Source organism: Falco punctatus (assembly GCF_963210335.1).
Source record: "Falco punctatus genome assembly, chromosome: 7".
NCBI lineage: Eukaryota > Metazoa > Chordata > Aves > Falconiformes > Falconidae > Falco > Falco punctatus.
The window spans coordinates 13,383,653-13,403,607 of record NC_137587.1 but is presented as its reverse complement, the minus strand read 5'-3'; the positions used below and the strand labels follow the sequence as shown (position 1 = coordinate 13,403,607).

The window sequence follows — 19,955 nt, the reverse complement described above, 5'->3', positions numbered from 1 at the left end:
TTCATAGTGTACTCTGTTGCTTCTAGCACTTTTTGGTCTTCTGAAATCATTGTAGTCAATCATTAAAAGAAGAAAATATTTTTCAATGCATATTTAAATACTTTGGTTGCTTGTTGTTGGTTTTTTATGTTTACCTAGTGTAAGTGTTGGTGTGTTTGTTTTGTGTCTCTTTCCTGTCAAGTTTCTGTCTTTTACCAGCAGTCTGCTGCATTTACTCCATCTGGCCAAAGTTGTGGTTTGTGTTTGGGTTTTTTGTTTGGTTGGTTTGGTTTTTTTTTTTTTTGTCTTTTCTGTTCCCCTTTTTTTGCCTTGCCCTGAAGATGAGAGTACTGTAGAAAATTGATCCTGGCATAAGAAGAGTTCCAAGTGTGGTCTTGAAATAAGAGGAGTTTCTAAGTTAATGAAACTCTTACTGTTTTCAGCTGTGGAAGTGGAATGACATTAATGGCTGGTGTTCTTGCTCACGTTTTGTTAGTCCTGTGGTTTGAGGAAAGTAAAACTACTGATACTGCCAACTACCTTGGCCTTCAGACATTTTTAGCAAAGACCAATGAGCTGAGATTTTTCATTATTTTTCGGGAGAGCTTGTATATTTGACCATGTGTTGACTTTCTCAGTCTAACTAACTGTAGATTTTTTTTTTTCTTGCATGCTCTTATTCTGCATGTAGGATGTACTATTATTGAAATTCAGCCTTTCAGGGTAGAGGCCAAAAGCCTTCCATTTGCCTGACCAACCCAGACACAAGTCTGGGCTTTGGCAAAGGCAGTAATGGTTTTGTTCATGGTTTGTTTCCAAGAACAATGTAGTCTTTTGATTCTGTGCCTTCTCTACATGTTAAAATATTCTGATAAATAGTCATAAATTGGTTATTCTATTTCTAAATGCCACTTACATTGACATTTAAGTATTGAAAGTTATTTTTCAGGGAGAGTTCATCTTGGTTATCTACAGGTATTTTATTGATGATGTAGATTAACCATGTCATGGATGGAGACAAGCTCAGCTGGCTCTGTACATGTCTGATTTTGGGCCAAGAAGTTCTACTTGTATTGTTAGCTCAGTGTTCTGAGAATTCGACTGTGCTATTCCTAGGGCCAGTTCAGATTTGGGAGTTACAAAGTCCAAACTAATAAACCTTCTCAGATTTGTACTGATTTCAAGAAGACTAAGTTGGATCTCCCTGTGCATCACTCTTGGTACTGGTTGGCTTGTTTAGCATGGGCCAAGATACCATGGTAATTTTTCTTAGACCCAGTTGTGAAGTTTAAAAAGATTATTATGAAAAAAAATTGTATTGAATTTCTAGAATGTATCTGCTCTGCTCTTCTGTGCTTTTAGTTATGGGAGCTTAATAGTTAGGGGCAATATGAATATTTATTATTAGGTTAGGTCCTATGCTACATCTCAGTGCCCTTTTGGAACTGCTGGTAATACAAAGACAATGGGTGCAAGAATCAGCTGGGATTTAACAGAGAACATGAGGTGTCCATTTAGATACCTGGCTAAAACCCTCAAGTTTTCACACTATATTATTCCTACTATCTCCCGTTTCCCCTTCAGTAGTCAAGTATCCTTTACTGAAGAAGCATTGTGGATCATACTTCAATTTCACATTTAATAATTGTATAGGAAGAGAATAGTTATATAAAATGGTTTAAAGACTCTGTGGAGTAACTTGATGTTTCCTTTGTGCCTCTTCAGACATGAACTACAGTTGATTTTTTTTTTTTTCTTGGTCATTTGTTTGCTTGGTTTTCCTTTTCTGTGATTTGTAGATTGGTTTCCACATTTCAGAGGATGAATTTTCCTCTGATTCAGGGACTGGTTAATCAAGCATCTGTTTAAGTAGCAAACTGGAGAATAAAATCTATATGCTTTGTCAGCTTAGGAGCAAACAGGGGCTGTGTGCTTCTTGGGGAGAGCTGTGTGATTTTCCTTGATAATCACCTCACCATTTTGTTTAAAGGAACTTCTCTTTCTCAATACTGTTTTTTAAGCTGTAAATCTGGCTCCCCAGCTTGTTCTCAGTACTTTCATACTCTTCTAGTAGAGCAAGGCTGACTGCAAGTTACCTTTTTTAAAAGACACTGTGGACTGACATAGAGCAATATGTAAAGAAGGCAAAAGATGTTACCCAGGAAAGAGTGTTGGGTTTTTTTTCTGTGATTTGTTTTTTTTTTTTTTTTCTTCTTTCTTTTAAGACATGTTACTGCCTGGATTATAACAATTACTATGTCGTTATAGTGACATTTCTAGGAAGTCTTCCTACATAGTTGAAGCTGGTGAGCCAGTAAAAGATACCATTTCTTGCATATGCTTTTTAGTTATGGGTTTTATGTATTGGTGGAAATGTAAAAAACTGTAAACAAACTCACTGTCTTTTTAGTTGCTTCACCCTTTTTTTATGTTTCCTTAGTTGTTAGAGATGCTTTCAGGGCAGACTTTGTTTTCTGACATAAAAATGAAGTGAAAACCATGCATTGTACCTCTGTCCAGAAAATATTCATGTTTAATATATCACAAGAAATCAGAAAAAGGGGTATGGTCATCTTTTTGGTCCCTGTACTTTAATGGTTGAGGTCAATACTTATCTGATTTCTAGTTTTAAAAAAGTTCACTAGAGATTGTGGTGAAGGTTACTGGTGGTATGGTTATTTCAGTTTTATAGTACAGTGTCCACTTTTCAAGTCAGGTGGGTACCTCAACTTTTGTTTCTTGATGTTGTGCTTTGGCATAATACTTATATTGTGTTTTTATTTTGCAGTGTCCTCTAGAAACTCAAGAGTTTGCAAGTTTTTGCAGATTAGCTGCAATTTTAGTCTGCTAGCAGACATGGACTGAAATGTGGGTATTGCTGCCACTTAAACTAGTAAGACTGTAGAGGTGCAAGAAGCTAAAACCCAAGATGATGAATGTAGTTAAGTCAGTGTAACATACTTATATTTCCTCTTGTTAGTAATGATAATGTACTGAGTATTTAGAACTGAATTTTCTTGCACTTATTATTTTTTTTCTTCTTCTTTCTTGCAGTAAATATAGCCCTTGCCCTAGCAGCAAATGATTCGGTAGGTGAACATCTAATTATCAGCTTTGATCTGAAACAAGCATGTCTATCATAAATAAAATGGTTACTGCTGAGGCCAGTCACATACATTAATTCTAAGTATTTACTCTGACAGTTAATTTCTTTATTTGTTTTTCATGGACTTCTGAGTTTATATTTATTTGTATTTTATCAGTACCATGAATGACTTAGTTCTCATCCTTTATCTGGGTTTGGCAGTGTCCTTTCCCTTGTGTATCTTTTGAGTTCAACTGCAATTCTACAACAATGTGTAGACATAGTTGATGATGTTTGTGCAGTTTGGAGTCACGTAATAAATAATTAAATTCTATCACTTCAGAGCACTGACTTGGAAAAAACATGAGTAAGTGCTGGATGGTGTCCAGATCAGTTTTTTAAAGCTCTAAAGGTTTACTTTTCCTGGAGAAATTAATGTGTAAAAATACTTTTATATATAAACAGCTGAGGAGAGGGAAAAAAAAGGAGCTACATACCTTCCCTAAAACTTGGAAATATATTTTTTTGAGTGACAAAGCATCATTGCCCAATTTGGTATTGCTCAAACTGTTACTTGGACTATAAATAGACAGTGGGAACCATTCAAGTGTAAAAACAACAGGTCTTCATTATGTCCACCTGCTGCTATAAACTGGGAGTAGTGCCATTGTGCAGGTTTATTGGCACAGAGATAAACTCAGAAGCAAGATTCACTTCTTATGTTAAGGGTGTATAATGCAGGTTTTGTACTCATAAAGCATTAATTAAATACAAAGTGTCCTCAAGTACTTCAGTGGGGTAAATGTAGCATCTTTTTCTTACCGTAAAAGAAAAAAACAGGTGGAAGGAGTGAGGTTTACATGCAATCTGCACATTTCCTGTAGGAATTTTGTAAAAGATTTAAAAAATTTCCATAAACTCAGTCATACTTGGTAGGAAGAGAGTGTTTAAAGCTGTTACATGAAATGTGTTTTGTTTGTATGGCATCTGATCTTGATATTTCACAGTTTTTAATTCTGTGTTTTAAATAGGCTGCTGGAGTAATTTGATTTCAGAGAAAAATCTGTCATCTTGAAAAGTAAAACTGCTTGAATAGTTCCTACTAATTAACTTTAAAACATGGCGTTTGCTGTAATACATTTTCTAAAAGTATGTGATCCTGCAATGTTATCTGTGTTGTGGCACGGTCATTGAGTAGCTCCATGGAAACCATGTCAACTAATTGCACATAACTTTCTGGACCAGCTTAAGTGTTTCTAGGATTGTGCCTGATACTTCTCAAACATGCAGTTTTGTGTATTGTTTAGATTTATATTTAGATAAAGCATCTCTTAGTAATTCTGACAAACAAGTTTTGGGATTATGCCCTTTGTTAGGAGTTAAACATCTGGTTGTAAACAGAATAATGTGATACAGCACTTCAATAGCCCGTTAAAACACTTGTAAAGCACACCAATAAGAGAGCCCATCATCTAGAATGATTGAGGAGATTGTTGCTGGAGTTATTTGGAAAGTCAGGGACTGAGAAATAATTTTAGATGAAATTGAGCCAAGAAAGTTAAGTAAACAGAGAATAGGCTAGTAATTTCTGATGTTATGATTATGTGGTGGTGTAAAATTGGAGGCCAGCATCTGGTGGATGTTAATCAATGAAGAGCAGGTGAAGTGGATGAAATAGCTGGGACTTGCTTGACCTAACAGTCACAAGTTCGCAAGCTGCTGCCATGGTGAAATTGTGCATTAATGTAGTTGTGGGCTAGAAAATATGGAATCAAGGTGTATTGAATAAACTCAACTCTGTCTTGTTTGTTCATGCATTAATAGCTTTTTTTTTTTGAGATAATGGTGGCATACATCATGTTCATGTGTAACATTTGGGCTTGAATTTGATGGTGTGTTCATTTGTGTACTCCCATTGATTTCAGTTTTTTGAGTCAAGGTTATGAAATAAGTGTCTCTGGGACCTTGATCCAGGCTGGGGTTGTCCAGTGCTCTGAATTGTAGGGACCATGACAATGTTCAGTTTTGTTATGGTGAAAAAAGTATGTTTTGGTGAAAAAAGAATTAAGTTTACAGAGTCCATTGGTGCCTCCTGATGAAGTTTACAGTGAATTTCTTTGACCTCAGGTATGCACTAATGGACCTCTTAGTTTTCCTTTTAATAACTACTGATTGTGCATCACCTTCCCATGGTTTCCCTTCCCTTTGTTGCTATTGTAAGGGCATCTCTTTCTGAGGAAGCAGTAATGATTCTGCTAGCAGATCAGAGATTCAGCAGCCTCCTGCAACTTCATGACAGTCCTTATGTCTCTTATAAGCAAAATACAGATATATAGAAACTGATGCTTGAACTCAAGGTACTGTTTAAAGGAGGAAAGAAAGTACTTGTGAAGAGAGATAGGTCACTGTGACAATAAATTGGTCTGTGCTTCCATCATTAGATCCAGTCTGTTTCTGTTACAAGTCCAATGTTTGTAACTAGATTTTTCAAAGCAAGTAATATACGGAGCTAAATGACTTAAAAAATAATGTTGTCATCTGATCTTTCAAGTGTTCTTTTTCAAAGATTGTACAGGTCAGAGACTACTGAGAACAACTGTTTTCTGGTGAGGGAGATCTGTGGAAGATGCTTTCAGAGGAGTCTGGATTAGAGTAGATTCTTGCTGCTTTCAGTAACAGCTGTGATATCTTACTGTTATTTGATAGTATCATAAGATGGAAGAAGATTAACAGTCAAAGCATAAAGATTTTTTTTTTTGTCCTCTTGATAAGAGAAAGCTTCCTTCCATCTTCTCTTAAAGGTCTGCTTTCTGTAGTTAAAAACAAAACACCACGGCTTCTATAGTTAGATTTTTTTTTTTTCACTATGGAAGCTTTTCCAGTTATTATAGTGATGGTCTGAAGTATTAAGGCATTGACAGAGCCTTGGACATTGTCATTAGCCCACAGCGTTGTTGGCAGAGCTGGGCTTAGAATTCAGGAGTTCAAGTCTTGCATGCTGGTGCTCAGTCTGTTTGGCATATTTTTACCTCATGGTGACAGAGTAAATAATTCAAGATAGGGTTTCGTTTAGATGCCTAGATACCACGTCCAAGACAAAGTGGGTTTTGGGGGAGTTTTGGTTTTGGTCTCTTTTGCCTTTTGCTGCAAAGCCAGGGGACCAAGCAGGGCGGCTTCTTATCCCTTTCTGGACTGTGAGGCTTTTGGTACCCCAGGTTACCTGTTGTGGATGGATTAGTGAAAAATTGTGTAAGCTCTTGGACTTGTACCAAGACCTATAAATTTATACAGTATTGGTTTTGTGTTAGGAAATAACTTAAAGTTTTACCCTTGTGTCCTATTTTTTTAATTGCTTGCTCAGTTTGACAGCTGATTCTTTTCGTTCTTTTGATGTACCAGCAGTCTGCTGTGCTCCCCTAGGAGCACTTGGGAAGAATTTTTGGGTTTTGTGCCAGGACGATTCATATTCAGGCTAGAATGACTATTTATGAAGGCTGCCTGGCCAGAGACGATTTATTATAGTAGAAACAAGTTGAATTAGTAGATGGCAGCAATAATAGGATAGAGATTGCTTGTTTATGAACAGAGTATTTTAGTGAGCAAACACCAGCTGTGCATGACTAAGGATGGCAAAAATCCAGTTGGGAGGCTGTGTGCTTGTGCTGTCACTATAAGGCAAGCTCCCCAGTCAGGTTTCCTTTGACTCTACTTTTCTTTCCCGGAAGATTTACATTTTGCACTATAGGATGAGATTTTTTTTGCGTCTTGAAGTACAGAGGAGCAAGAAGTAAAACCACATGGAACAATTTAGCATGTAAGCATAAGCGGTAGTGGTGTCACGGGGTTAAAGGCATCCATTTTAACTATTCTAGCCTAACTCCGTGTCAGAGGATTAGTGGGTCAAGCAGACCAGGACCCAAATTTGCAATACATCGAGGGTAATTTTATCTTGGGGAGTGGCCTTTGTTTTCCCAAGCAAACCCCCTGGTTGCTGAGCAACGCGGTACGTTCCCTGGGCGGCCTTCGGTGCTTCCGTGCGGAGGGAGGCGGCCGGCCGGCAGGGGGCGCGCTGCGCTGCGGGGCGGGGCGGAGGGGCCGCGCCCAGCCCTGCCCAGCCGCTCCGCCCCGCCCCCTGCGGCGAGCGGCCCGGCGCCCCCCCGTGTGTTGGCAATAAAGCTGCCGAAAGCTGCTGCAGAGCTGGATGGAAAACACTTGATTCAAACCATATCGCAGGCAACATGGCACAGCGCAGGCTTCGTTATTTTGGAAAATACCCTCACGAGTTTTCTCCTGGTTTATTTGTCCTGCCCGTAGGCGAGTAAAGGGTTTCCCACGAACATTAAGTTATAGCATAGTAATGATGTAGCTGTGAGCAGAGTTTTCACGTGGATTTACTATTGCGATAGTAAAATCGGTTTTAATTATTTCAAAATATGAATTCAATCAAACAACACACGTTGATTTTAAAACTGCTCAAAATCTACCCCACCTATTTTCTTTACCTTCCAGCTTTTTTTCCAAATATCTGGCTCCTGTAATTAAACTGTTTGCCTACAGGATAATATTTGGCTGCTGCATTAATAGATGGCTTCACATCTTGCTTCCTGGTAAGAAAAAATGCCATGTGGGGGGAATAAACAAATCTGGAAGAAATTAGACAATAATGGGCGCCTTAGCTGACTAATTCTGGCATGAAGGCAAGTTTTGACCTGTTTTGTCCTCCTCCTATGCAGCATTCCTAATTATTAGGGTTTGATTTCTAGTCATCTTTACCTTTGTTGCCTAGAGCATCAAAAGACTTTAATTGCTATAGATCAGGCATTCGTGCTTGTTTCTTAATGCTAAAAAGTGTCAATAAAGCTGGAGAAGATGCTAGTTAGAATTGATTTGGGTGGCTTTGTCAATGACAGCGTAGTTTTGAGATCAGCTGAGAAAATGGGAGAATAAAGCTTAAAAATCTTACTATATTACAAGTGAAAAATGAGTGAAATTAAAAATATTTTTAAACATAGGCCACTTAAAATATTTTAATCAAATCACTGTGTGTTTAATTTGAGGGGAAAAAAATTAACTTTTTTTTTAAAGTATTGCATGTAGAGTTAGTTACCTGCATCCTGAGTCTTCAAGTCATTGAAAACAGTGCAAAGGTCAGACTGATGTGAAAGATGGAGCATGTTTATAATTTGGCATGGTGTGAAAGCAGTGAGGCATCTTGTAGCGATGTAGTAATGTGTAGGAGTCTGATTTGGGTTTTGGTTTGGATTTTGGATAAAATGGTGCTGTTCTGATTTTTTTTTTTTTTTTTTTTTTTCCCCCCAATAGGATACATAATGTGCAAGAAGGCCAAGCAAGGCTGAATTACTGGTATCCAATTATTTAGAAATCTGACTAGGAGCAGTTACAGGCTGTTGTAGAAAAGAGTGCCAGAGAAGTTCTGTACCTGGCAGAAAATTAAAAAGATCTTGAAGGAAAAGGGGTTTTAAACCTGTAGAAGTGTGTTTAAAACAAGTCCGTGTTTCAAGGATAGAGTGAGAAAACTGCAGTGGTACTTTTTTGGTTTTAATCCAATTAAAAGCTAGGCACTTAAATAGTGTGGAGCTGAAAGGGTTAGAGAATTAGGGATTAAAGGATGGCTGTTCAGTGTGTCAGTATGTCAAACGAGAGATCCAGAGCCTATCCTGATTTTAAGTTCTTTTTTGTCCTGTGTGTTGCTGCTTGCAGGTTGGGATCAGCTCTAAGTCTATAATGATATTAAAAAGGTAAATTTAGAGTCCTTGTAGTGGATTAAGAGCACCAGCTTTAAAAATAACCGGCACCTTCACTTAGAAAAGATGAAATTTCTGTCTTCGGGATGGGCTGTAGCTGCTGTATATTGGAAGCACTTCTAATGTAGGGAATCCTTTGCCGTATAGAAGAATGACAGCTTATTAACCTATGCCTCTGTCACTCCGAGGCTGAACACCAGGGAATTCTGATGGTCTACAGAGTTTACTTCAAAGTAAAATATCGTGTGCTAACATCCAGTGGGGATGCATGTACCCTACCAAGTATGGAAAAAAAGTCTCAGAAAAGATGAGCAAAAATGGAATTAATGCTGTCAGAGTCTCTGGATGTTTAGCAGTAACGCAAGCTGTGTTGATTAACAGTTATTTATAGCAGCTTTTTGTGAGTTTAAACCCCCCCCCCCCCCCCCCCCCTTTTTTTTTTCCCTTCGTTCTCTCTGTTGGCATGAAGTCTTTCATCAGGCTTATTCCTCAATGAAGCGGTAGGCAGCTTGGAAAAAATCAATGAGTATCACCAGATGCTCCACTGAACAGAGAATTATATGTGGTAGGGGTCCTCTGTGATATGTGAATGGGACTGGTTGTACTTGCTTGAAGAATCTGTTAGTGGAAAATGTAGTTGATTTCATAGTTAATGTTACTTGAAGGACAACAAAGGGAATGTACATAAAGAAAGTTTATCAGACACTATAAACAACCCTTAAGTGTCTGCTAAAATAGTTTAACAGGAGGAAGGATATGGATTGTTTTGTCCTGTTGGACCTGTGTCATCTGTACAAGGACCGTGTATAGCAGAACTCACCTGTCTAAGAGAACAAATGTAATAGTTGAATAATTCTGAATGTGTATAACAAAAAGCAAAGGTCGCCAAATTTACTGGTTTTTACAAGACTTCTCTCTGCCAGTATATAGGAGGATTGTGTCTAATATGGCCTTCAACATCTTTATTTTAATTTTCCCCCAAAAGGATTTATTACAACTAAGTTCAGAGCTTGAAAATCATTAATTCAGAATACAGCTATCTTGCAGATCTCTATCACTCACAAGGCAGTGGCCAAGTTCAAAGGCTAAACTGAACTTTAATTATGTTGAGAATCTTGCCAGGGAAGTTGAAGGAAGTAGTGAGGTTAATCTATGCCTGTAATTTATACGCTGCATAAAATGAAGCTGTAGGATTCTCATCTTTCAGGCATATATACAAGAATATCTTCTTTATCTGTTGATGCAGCATTTGGGTTTTTTTTGTAACTGTAGAATCTGTATCTGGTGTCTGTGAAAACTTGTTTTAATTTCTTAGTGTAGGTGAGAGAAATTTATAAATTGGAATGAGAACTTTATTGTTTGTATTTGTACAGGGGTAAGAGATGCAGTGATTATATAGGTGTACCTTATGCTGAATATTTGTCAGAATTCTTTAGAAAGGTCTAGTTGAATAAATCAGTATCTTGTTGAGAAATCAGTGGTAGTGAAGTAACGAGGATGATGTAGCCAGTGGTGTAAAAGCAGAAGATGAAGAGGAGTTACAGTTCTTTACCACAGTCCTTTATCCTGTAATTTTAATTTTTTTTTGTGGTCTCGAGCTCACCAATGATCAGAGACCATGACAGCTAGCACTAGTACTGCAGAAAGAGCAACCCCTAGCAGTAGTTAGCCTATGCTGGAGAGCATTTCGCTAGAGAGGGAGGCAAACCTTGAAAGCATTGCTTAGAAGGTACATGTGAACATCTGTGAGTCTTTAAATACACTTTTTGCTGAATAGACTGAGGGAGTACTTTTGTTTTTTTCATGTACCGACAATATATTTAGTTCTAATTTTGTGTACTGTCTGCCTGATGGAATACTGGTAAGGATCTTGCTCTGTACGAAGAGGTTGATAATTCTGCATTTGTTAGTTTACTATATTTTTTCAGAGTAGCTTCCAGTGATGTGGAAGTACATGATTAAATCATATGGGAATGGTTACACTGTCAATTTTATCTTAAGAGTTTAAGCTGTTCAGAACTTGCAGTAAGGCAATAAAAAAATACAGGTCTCTAGCAAGTATTTTTCAAGCGTAATAAACTTGAAGATTGATTCAAACCTTCTTCCACAGCTGAGCAGGTGGAAGGAAGAGGACAAATGTTGAGAAAAGCTCTTTTGATCTTGGTTGTGGCTATGACAGCTGGAGAGACAGAATGATTTTTGTTTAATAGCACAGGTCTGAAGTATGTTTAAAAGGAGAAAATGCAGCCAGACGAAGATGGTGGAGTTGTATTACCTGAATCCTTTTCCTGCAGAGTCCTGGGGGTGGCTGTAGCAGTGGTGTGTGCTGTGCTCTGAAGAACACTTAGCAGTAGGGGGACTTTGACGTGCCTGGATGTACTTTGAGTGCTGCATTTCTGTCCTTGTAACTCTAGTAATACAGAAGAAAAAAAAATGATTCAGCATCGGTATGAGATGTATATGCATATGAAAATAGTATCAGAGGACAGACATTAGAGGAATCCTAGCACTGCTTTTTCCTCCTTCCACCTCTTTTTCCTTCTTCTGTCTTTGAGCTGCCTTCTTGGCCCTGCTTTCAATCCTTTGTATCTATTCCTTCTGCCCAGATGTTCTTTTTTGCCTTGTCTGATGTTATGCATGATTTTTAGGATTTGTTTTAATACAGCAGTACTTTGAAAGATGTGCTGATTTATATGAGGTATGGGTTATATGGGTGAAAACACGGTTTATTAAAATATAATTTAATTTTTGTATTATTGTAACTCATGTATCTGGATTAAACTTCACTCAGCAAGAGAAGTATCAAGTGTTGGTAATTGTGATTAACAGTTTCATGTTGATCAGGTGTCTGCAAATTATTTTGTCTCTTCGGGTTTTAAAACATTGTAAATGCTGGAAGAGATTATTTGGACCGTGCTGTGCCTGTCTTAAAAGATCCTTTGGTAGCTGCCATAATGTTTTTCCAAGAAAATAATAACCCTTTACTCAAGGTTTAATTAGTTTTCTAGGGATGCTTAAATACTGCAAACACAGGGATAGTTGGCAGAGACAAAAATCAAACTGTTGGCTTATTGGGCCAGTGCTTTCTGTGTAAGCTTCTACTTTTAGGCAGTATGAACTCTTTTTACCTAACACGTTGAACTGCTTGTTGAGGAAGGCGCCCCCCCCCCCCCCCCCCCCCTTGGGTTATCTTTAGTGAGGTTCAGCCAATGATTTAAAGATTTTCCGGAAGACCTTTCTCTGATAGTCCTGTAGAAAGCACCATGCTTAGAGGAACACTTGTGCTTTCAGTAACATGAGTTGTAGAAACTGGAGGATCTGTTAATTATCTTTGTTTGAAGACAACTATTTTATTGAACCTTATCCAGGAACAAAAGCAGTGCGTCTTGGAAATGGGCATCTTTCTTACTTTTGAGGAAGTGTGTAAATTGTTTTGAAAAATTATCAGGTTTATTGTACTAGTTTGAAATAAAGATCTACTTTGTCATTTGGAGTAGTGGTTGAATTTGCCAAGACCTTCTAGGTAACTGAGGGATATTTTTTTTTTCCCAGTGTGTATGTATTTTTTTCTTCATTTCAGGAAATTTGGTAAACTCGTGTTCTTGCTGACTCCTAGAAATAAGTGGCGTGTGGTGGTGAAGTTCTGCCTATGCCCAGGAGGTCATAAAGTCGGTCTAATTAATTCGGATCATCATTCCTCTTTAAAGCTTAAGTCCCTTCAGGCTGAAAACAGAACTGTAGCGAGTTGTAAGATCATTGTAGTTAGTCAGTGGAAAGTCACCAGTGTTGTTGGGGGGAAAACCCTTAAAAAATTGAGGGAGACTGTGTCAGTCAGATATAAAACACTATGTAGTTTTCCTGCAAATATTTACTTTTATTTGAGAAGGAATTAGGTGGCACAGTCCTGAGATGATGTTTTGATGGGTTGGATTAGCTGCTGACACAGATAAAGGGACTGAGTCATGAATCCTTCTAATCTGTTAAAATATGTGTTTTGTACAAGAACAAAGAATCTCTAATACTGTTGATGTCTTTGAAATCTAACATAAAAATGGGTCTCTTCTGTCTTTTTGAAATTGCAGCTTTCATACAGTAGGAAAGAAATAGAATAAATAATTTGTCAGAGTAGCTCCCGAACTTTTCTGAAAGTTTTCACGAGATGTTATAAAGAAAAAAATGTTAAAAAGATCTAAATGAAATAATCCATATAACTGCATATGCTTTGCTCTGTTTAATAAAAAAAAAATAATACATTGAATAACTGAAGCCAAATTTGTTTGATTTTTGTAGTAAAAACTTATTTTTCAAAGTACATAGTAGATGATCTATGGCAGTGCATTTTTTTTACATCTCAGTTGTAAAGTTTAAGATGCATTTGGCTTATATTAGGTAAATTTAACACATTAAACTGTTCATCTGTTAAGAGTGTCTTCAGGGTTCAATAGCAACAGCTTAAAAGAAGAGAAGGAAAAAAACCCCAAAAGCAGACCCACTCCCTAAAAACCCAACTCTAACCCAGACTCTAAAAACCCAGACCCAAACTCTTAATTATTACATATGTTGTAGTAAAAAGGGTCAGTCTTAATTCTCAGGTGTCTAGGCTTCTGTGAGTTAGTCTATTTGTCTTAATTGAAATTCAGATTTATTTGGAAGTAGTGGCCTGAATACCTAGATTTTTAATCCAAGTGCATTTCTGTTTAAAAGAAACCAAACCACCAAACTAACTGATTGTGATGCCAAAGAATGTTCTTCATGTTTAGAAAACCCTGTTCAAGGGTTGAGATACTGTATACTTGCATTCGAAGCCTCATTATACTCTTCTAACCAGAAACTTGATTGTTACCACTGAACCTGTATCTTTCTTTCCATCTTTCCTATTGGAACTGTGATAACAAAACGGCTTAATGTATGATACCAAATCATGAAAACGTCATCCAAACAATGGAGCCCACATCTTGAAACACTAACAGTGGAAGTCTGATTTGGCATTGTTGGAAAAGCTCCCATTGCTGCATTAACCTTTCAAACAAGCCCTTAAACATACGTGCTTGCAGTTTTGCAAAATGTTGAATACAGTTAGCTTTTCATGGTAGAGAAACTTCATGTTCAACATACCAAAGGGTTTGCTCTTTACTGCTTAATTTGCAGAACCTGGAAATTGGTAGTGTGTCTTGCCATCTGTATGAAAAATAGTTTGATTTCCTCAAAATATGTGTCTATATATATATCTGTAAAAAGGCATATAGAGATGAATCTTGCAAGTCTAGACTACATAGTTAAAAGAACTTTTGTTTAGAGATTATTGCCTAATGTACCATATGTAGTTGAATTTTTTTAGTATTCTTTTGTGTAAATGCATCTGATTAAAGTATTATGCCTGCTTAATTGGCTTCAGAGACTTGCATTTCAGTATTTTCAAGGTGTCTGCAAAAGTTTACTCTGGCCACTTAAATGCATGATTAAAAATATGTTTTTATGTTTTTCACATTCCTTGTAGTCACTAGTATAATTCAAATTGCATTAATTTGATTACATTTACAAACATCGCTTGTCTTTTTTTACAATGAAATTTAATACCTTTAAAAACATTGAAATATTACTTCTGTGTAAATGTACACAGAGTAGAGAGAACATTGCTTATAATGTTTGTTAATATACAATCTGTGGTCTACATTGTAATTAAGAAAACTTGCAAGTGAGGATTCTGTGAAGGAATGAAGGTTTTGTGAAGATGTCTGGCTCAGCTCAGAGACATCATATTTCATGCTTCAGCTGCTATTTAGAGAGAAAGGAAACAATGATTATGTCTAAAATCAAAATCATGTTTTTATTTCTATAGGCAGTTTTGAAATTTTGTTCAACTAATAATTCATAAAGGCAGACATTTTGACAAATAGTTTTTTTTGTTTTGGTTCATTACACAGACAAAAGAAGTTGGTTTACTTGATGCAGATGTTTATGGACCTTCAATTCCAAAGATGATGAACTTAAAAGGAAACCCAGAATTAACACCAAGTAAGTGGAAATGATTTTTCTTGCTGTCGTCTTTATACAGGGATGAGCATGGACCAGCCATTGGTGCTTCCTTGGTGTGGCACAGAAGGTATGCAAACAGAAGATGTGACTTAACTTTTTTTTATTTCTAGTAATGAGGTTTCTTTCAAAGTGAGCTTGTACAACTGGGAGCATATTTAGGGTCATTTTTTTATGTTGATTCATGGGCTTTGGGAGTTTTATGGATTATTACTAGGGATGCTGGAAAGGATAGCTAGGAAATGAAGGTTATTGTCAGTAGTTTTAAACTTGCTATGTGGGATCCCTCTATAGAAGACCTCCAAATTAAAGCCCAAAACCCACTAGTCTAGGGAAAAAAAAAGTCAAATCTAGGAAATAAGAGAAGGATCATTATGGTAGCTTATGTAAAATGTCATTGAAATGACAGGCTAGACCACTTGATTTATTTTATTTGAAGATGTACATTTAGGAATGCAGTAGTGGTGGCTTCACTACCTGAAGTTAAAGACAGTAGACAGAACTCCTAGTTTTTCTTCAGCTAGGAAGGATTCAGGTCTGGGGAAAGGTAAATTTAGGTGGGAAGGTCTGGAGAGAAGTAGAGAAGACCTGAAGTTGAAAGGTTGCGTAAAGTCTGTTTACCTTTGAGAAATGTAACTTACACCCAGGCCAACCAAGGGTGAAACTGAGGGATGCTTTATCCTGATAATCTGTTAGTGATGCTTCAGTGTAAGGGACTGTGCTTTTTTTGGGAGTGGTAGGGATGCTGAGTCAATAGGATTTATTTAATGTTTTGTTTTGCCCATCCTGTGATAAAAGTGCTTGTAATTATAAAAATTAAAAGCATGTAACCACAGGCAAAAACAGTCCTGCATGGTAACACCTGGCCTACATGATAAAAAGTACTGGGATCCTACTGAAGAAAGTACAAACCGTCAGTACTTGTTGACAGGGAGGGATCAAGGATGTGTACCAGTTCAAACAGGACATAAAAGGGCTTCAGTGAAATAATAACTGTAAATATCCATTAATGTTTGCAGGCAAGAATTGCTAGGTAAAAAGGAAGTTAAATATTCCTTCCACTTCCTTTCATGCCATGATCTTTGTTTATTTGTCGTAGAATCATAGAATAATTTGGTTTGGAAAGGACCTTTAAAGGTCAGCTAGTCCAGCCCCCCCTCCAGCAACCAGGGACATCTTCAACTAGATCAGGTTGCTGAGAACTCCATCCATCCTGACCTGGAATGTTTCCAGGGGTGGGGCATCTACCACCTATCTGGGAAACCTGTTCCAGCGTTTCACCACCCTCATTGTAAAAATATTTCTTGCTTACGTCTAGTCTGAATCTACCTTCTTTTAGTTTAAAACCATTACCCCTTGTCCTGTCCCAACAGGCCTTGCTAAGAAGTTTCTCCCTGTCTTCCTTACAAGCCCCCTTAAGTATTGAAAGGCTGCAATAAGGTCTCCCTGGAGCTTTTTCTTCTCCAGGCTGAACAACCCCAACTCTCTCAGCCTTTCCTCATAGAAAGTTCCATCTCTCTCCATCTATTCTGCCTTGGTAGAATGGCCGTTTGTAACTGATTTTAATTTATGGATATGGTGGTGGTGGTTGTTCTGTACATTCTCACTTGGTATAAAGCATGCACAGTGAAATGGTGCCAGTATCTTTAAAGGGTGGTTATTGAGCTTGCCACGTTAGCCTCTGAAAAATTAGTAAGTGGCAAACTTAGTATTTCTTATATAACTACAATTTTGTCTCGTTATACTTACATCCTGTACTCTGGATAAAGAAAACGTAATGTATTTCCATATACGGATGCACAGCATGTGCTTATAGAGGCAACTGTCAGACTGATTACTTTCTACATTTGAGTACCTGGCTTACAAATACAGACTTTATTTAAATTAATTTTTAAGGGAGAAGGAGAGTACTTGGATTCATTTGTTGGGTTTCTGTTTTATGTTTTGAAGTCAAAGGCTAATTTTGTTGTGTAATAAATGAATAAATGACCCCTCTCATGCATCATCAGTAGAGTTTGACTTCCTGATACAAACTGAAGTATTCTTGCATTCTATTGTACTTTGGACCACATTGAGGGTGTATGTCTTACAGGCTGTGTTTTCCCATAACACAGATTTATTTTTTTTTGCTAGGAATTTTGTCTTTGAAGTGCATTATGAAGTACAAACACAAAAGGGATTGTGTTGTGTTGTTCTTCTTGTGCCCCCTCTTTTCCTTTTTATGTGATGTTGACTTTTTCCTTTCCAAAGGAGATAATGTAAAAAAAAATTGTTTCTCCTACCCCCCCTGCCCCCATCTGAAAAAGTGATTAGATAATGTTGAACTTCTTACACATTTTGCTGGGTTCCGTACCAAATTTAAATCCATGTCATGGACACAAATAAGAAGCAAATTGCCCAGTCTATTTCATGTAGTCATAGAAAGTAACATGCTAGGAATGAAAGAACTGAAGAGTATATTGAGTGAGATACTAGGGCAGCTCAATTTATTTGTATATAAATTTCAGTGACTGTAGATGTTTTGTGTATACAGCTGAGAACTCACTATAAGCTTTTGTCTTAACATGTTTCAAGTGTTAAAAAATATGGAATTCAATGTAATAGAAAGAAGTTGGAGGATTTCCCTGAATTGAAGTTGCTGCTGTTGACTTGTAAGCACTAACATTTTGATTGCTAAAGTGTATTCTTTCTACTTTTGTGTGGAATGTACAAGCAAATATTACCAGGATTTAAGAACATACCTTATTTTTTAACTGACAGAAAATGAATTTGTGTATTTCAAAAGCTTGACACATGACAGAGGTCTACTGAGAAACTCATGTAGTAATTCAGTGTGAATGATAACAGGATAGAATTTGTATTTCAGGAATTCTGTTCATTTCTCGGTGCACTTTTGACTCTTGGGCTGGTGAAGCTGTACAGTAACAACAATGAAAGTGCTGGAAAAGTAGCTGACGTTAGGATGGTTTCATTGTGATAATAGGGATTTGGAGGGCATAAGAAGCTTTAACTGTGAACCTCAGGAATTCCTATAGTGAGTGACAGGATAAGCTTGCAAGGAAGTGACCCATCGTAGATATATATAATGGTGTGTGTATATACATATATAGATATAAAAATATGTATGATCCTTGTATTTTGGTATAACAAGCTTTATGTTATTATCTGATTTCTTATTACATTTTCAAGAACTAAATATGAACTCTGAACAAATAGTTTTGTACTGTAATTGAGCAAACACAGGCAGTATGTTTTAAAGATGTGCATTAACTGTATACATAGCAGTAAGTCAACTAAAAACATTTTTTTAATAGCATAGCAATAAAAAATAATCTTTAAAGTCGTTTACTTTCTGTCTTCAGTGTGAGGCCTGGATTTAAATGAATCTGTAGAGCAATCCTGGGAGGTTATGAGCGCTCTTGCACTCTTACATTTCTATTTCTTCTCTCACATGTAGCAGCTGAAAAGGGATTAGGGATGCCTGGTACCATGCAGAATAAATCCGTGCAGCAGTTATTACTTCTGAATAGAAATTATTATAGTTTTGCTATAATTTAAGTTTTCAAAATGAATTAGGAGTTCTTAGTGAGGAGAGAGTCTGTATAAATGGAAGATGCTCATAAAATTAATTTTGCAAACTGTAGTACATTGGAAAGCCCCCTAACATTGAATAGGGTGTCATTCAAAAATACTTTAACTAAATAGTCAGGGAAATAGTGGTTAATAAGTTCACAACTGAATTTAATTAGCTAATGGAGGATTATCTAACTATGGGATAAATAGGATAAATATTAACATTATCTACAATATATACACAGGGCAATGCTTATGACACAAGTAACAAAAGCATTACTTCAATTCTTTTCCCACAGAATTTACTTAAAAGCCGTTTCCTGGCTTAGTGAACCACAAAATTTCTTCCCCTGCCTCCCCCCCCTCTTTAATAGAAAAAAAAAAAAATCTATCATTTAAACAGCTGGCAGAGAGTAAAAGCTATTACATTGCCAAAAAGATACTGCAGTTTTGCCAGGTAAATATAGTTTAATTTAAATGATTATGAAGGTTTTGGTAGGTTTTTTCCTTTGTGACAGTTGAGTGCTCTCTTAATGTTTCAAAACTTCGTTGCCACTTCATGGTATCCTTGGTGTCTATTTTATTTCTTAATAAAATAGTATATTCAAAATATTAGCAGTGGGCATCTTTTCAAAATTTGGAATAAAAACTAATTTATGAGAGAAAGCTAGCAGTAGCTGTGGCTGGCCCCATTGAGTCTTGTAATATTGCAAGAGCTATAGAAATGAAATTACTGATGAAATTCTGAAGTCAGGAATGGACACTTGCATTTTTTCACTGGGCCACATTTACATGTAGGCTATTCTTTTCACTGTGGTAGCAGAATCTTGTAACAGAAAGTGCTAATTTTAAATAGAATCTGCTGTGACTGTTTAAAGATATCTGCTGGAAGTAGCTGTATCAAGGGCTTGTGGTGAATCCATTTGAGGGTTATGAATAGAATATTTAGAGTTAAACATAGAATATGTTACGTAGGTAGGGTAGTTATTGAGGTAGCATGAAGAAATTTCTGGATCTTACATAAGCGTATTCCAGAACAAGGTTGTCTTTATCATGCTTTAGCAGTGGAACTGCATCATGATTAATTTAAGTAAAAAATAAATTTATTTCAAAAAAAAGTCATATTAGCTGCTGCCATTACCTCTTGATTTTTGAACAAGTGATTTTTAGATTGTGTATAGTCTAATAATATGCTTTACTGATTGTATTTTGAAAGAAGTCCAAACTGAAACCCCGTGTTTTGTGTTTGGTGATGTCTTATCCCAGTTTATCTGTATGGCTGAAATCGAGTAGTCCCATGTGTCTTATATATGCTAATGTATATTATATATATTAATTATATATATTATAAAGTAATAATTCAGAATGTTGCAATTAGTTGTGGTTTATATTTTGGAGGCTCTTTCATATGTGATGAGGTAGTTGAAAATCAGAAGATGCTCAAGTGTTAAGTATTTTATTCTGGACCTTGACTATTGCCCTCAAGCCTGTAACAATTAACCTCAAACTGGATTAATTCA

At 36.7% G+C, this 19,955-nt stretch overlaps 1 protein-coding gene across 8 annotated transcripts in view; it reads left to right on the top strand.

Moving 5' to 3' along the window:
* The window catches only part of NUBPL (NUBP iron-sulfur cluster assembly factor, mitochondrial), a 99,383-nt gene that overhangs the window by 3,099 nt on the left and 76,329 nt on the right, over positions 1–19,955 (top strand). For 5 of the 8 annotated variants that reach the window (XR_013929705.1, XR_013929706.1, XM_080397044.1 and 2 more), the window contains 2 exons: positions 3,034–3,068; positions 14,754–14,844. Coding sequence is in view for 3 of the 8 variants with exons in the window: in XM_080397044.1 (XP_080253170.1) it covers positions 3,034–3,068; positions 14,754–14,844 (126 nt within the window). In the remaining 5 variants the exon portion in view is untranslated. Of the gene's footprint in view, positions 1–3,029; positions 3,069–14,753; positions 14,845–19,955 lie in introns of those variants that run through there. The other 3 variants (XM_080397045.1, XM_080397047.1, XM_080397046.1) reach the window with 2 other exon arrangements.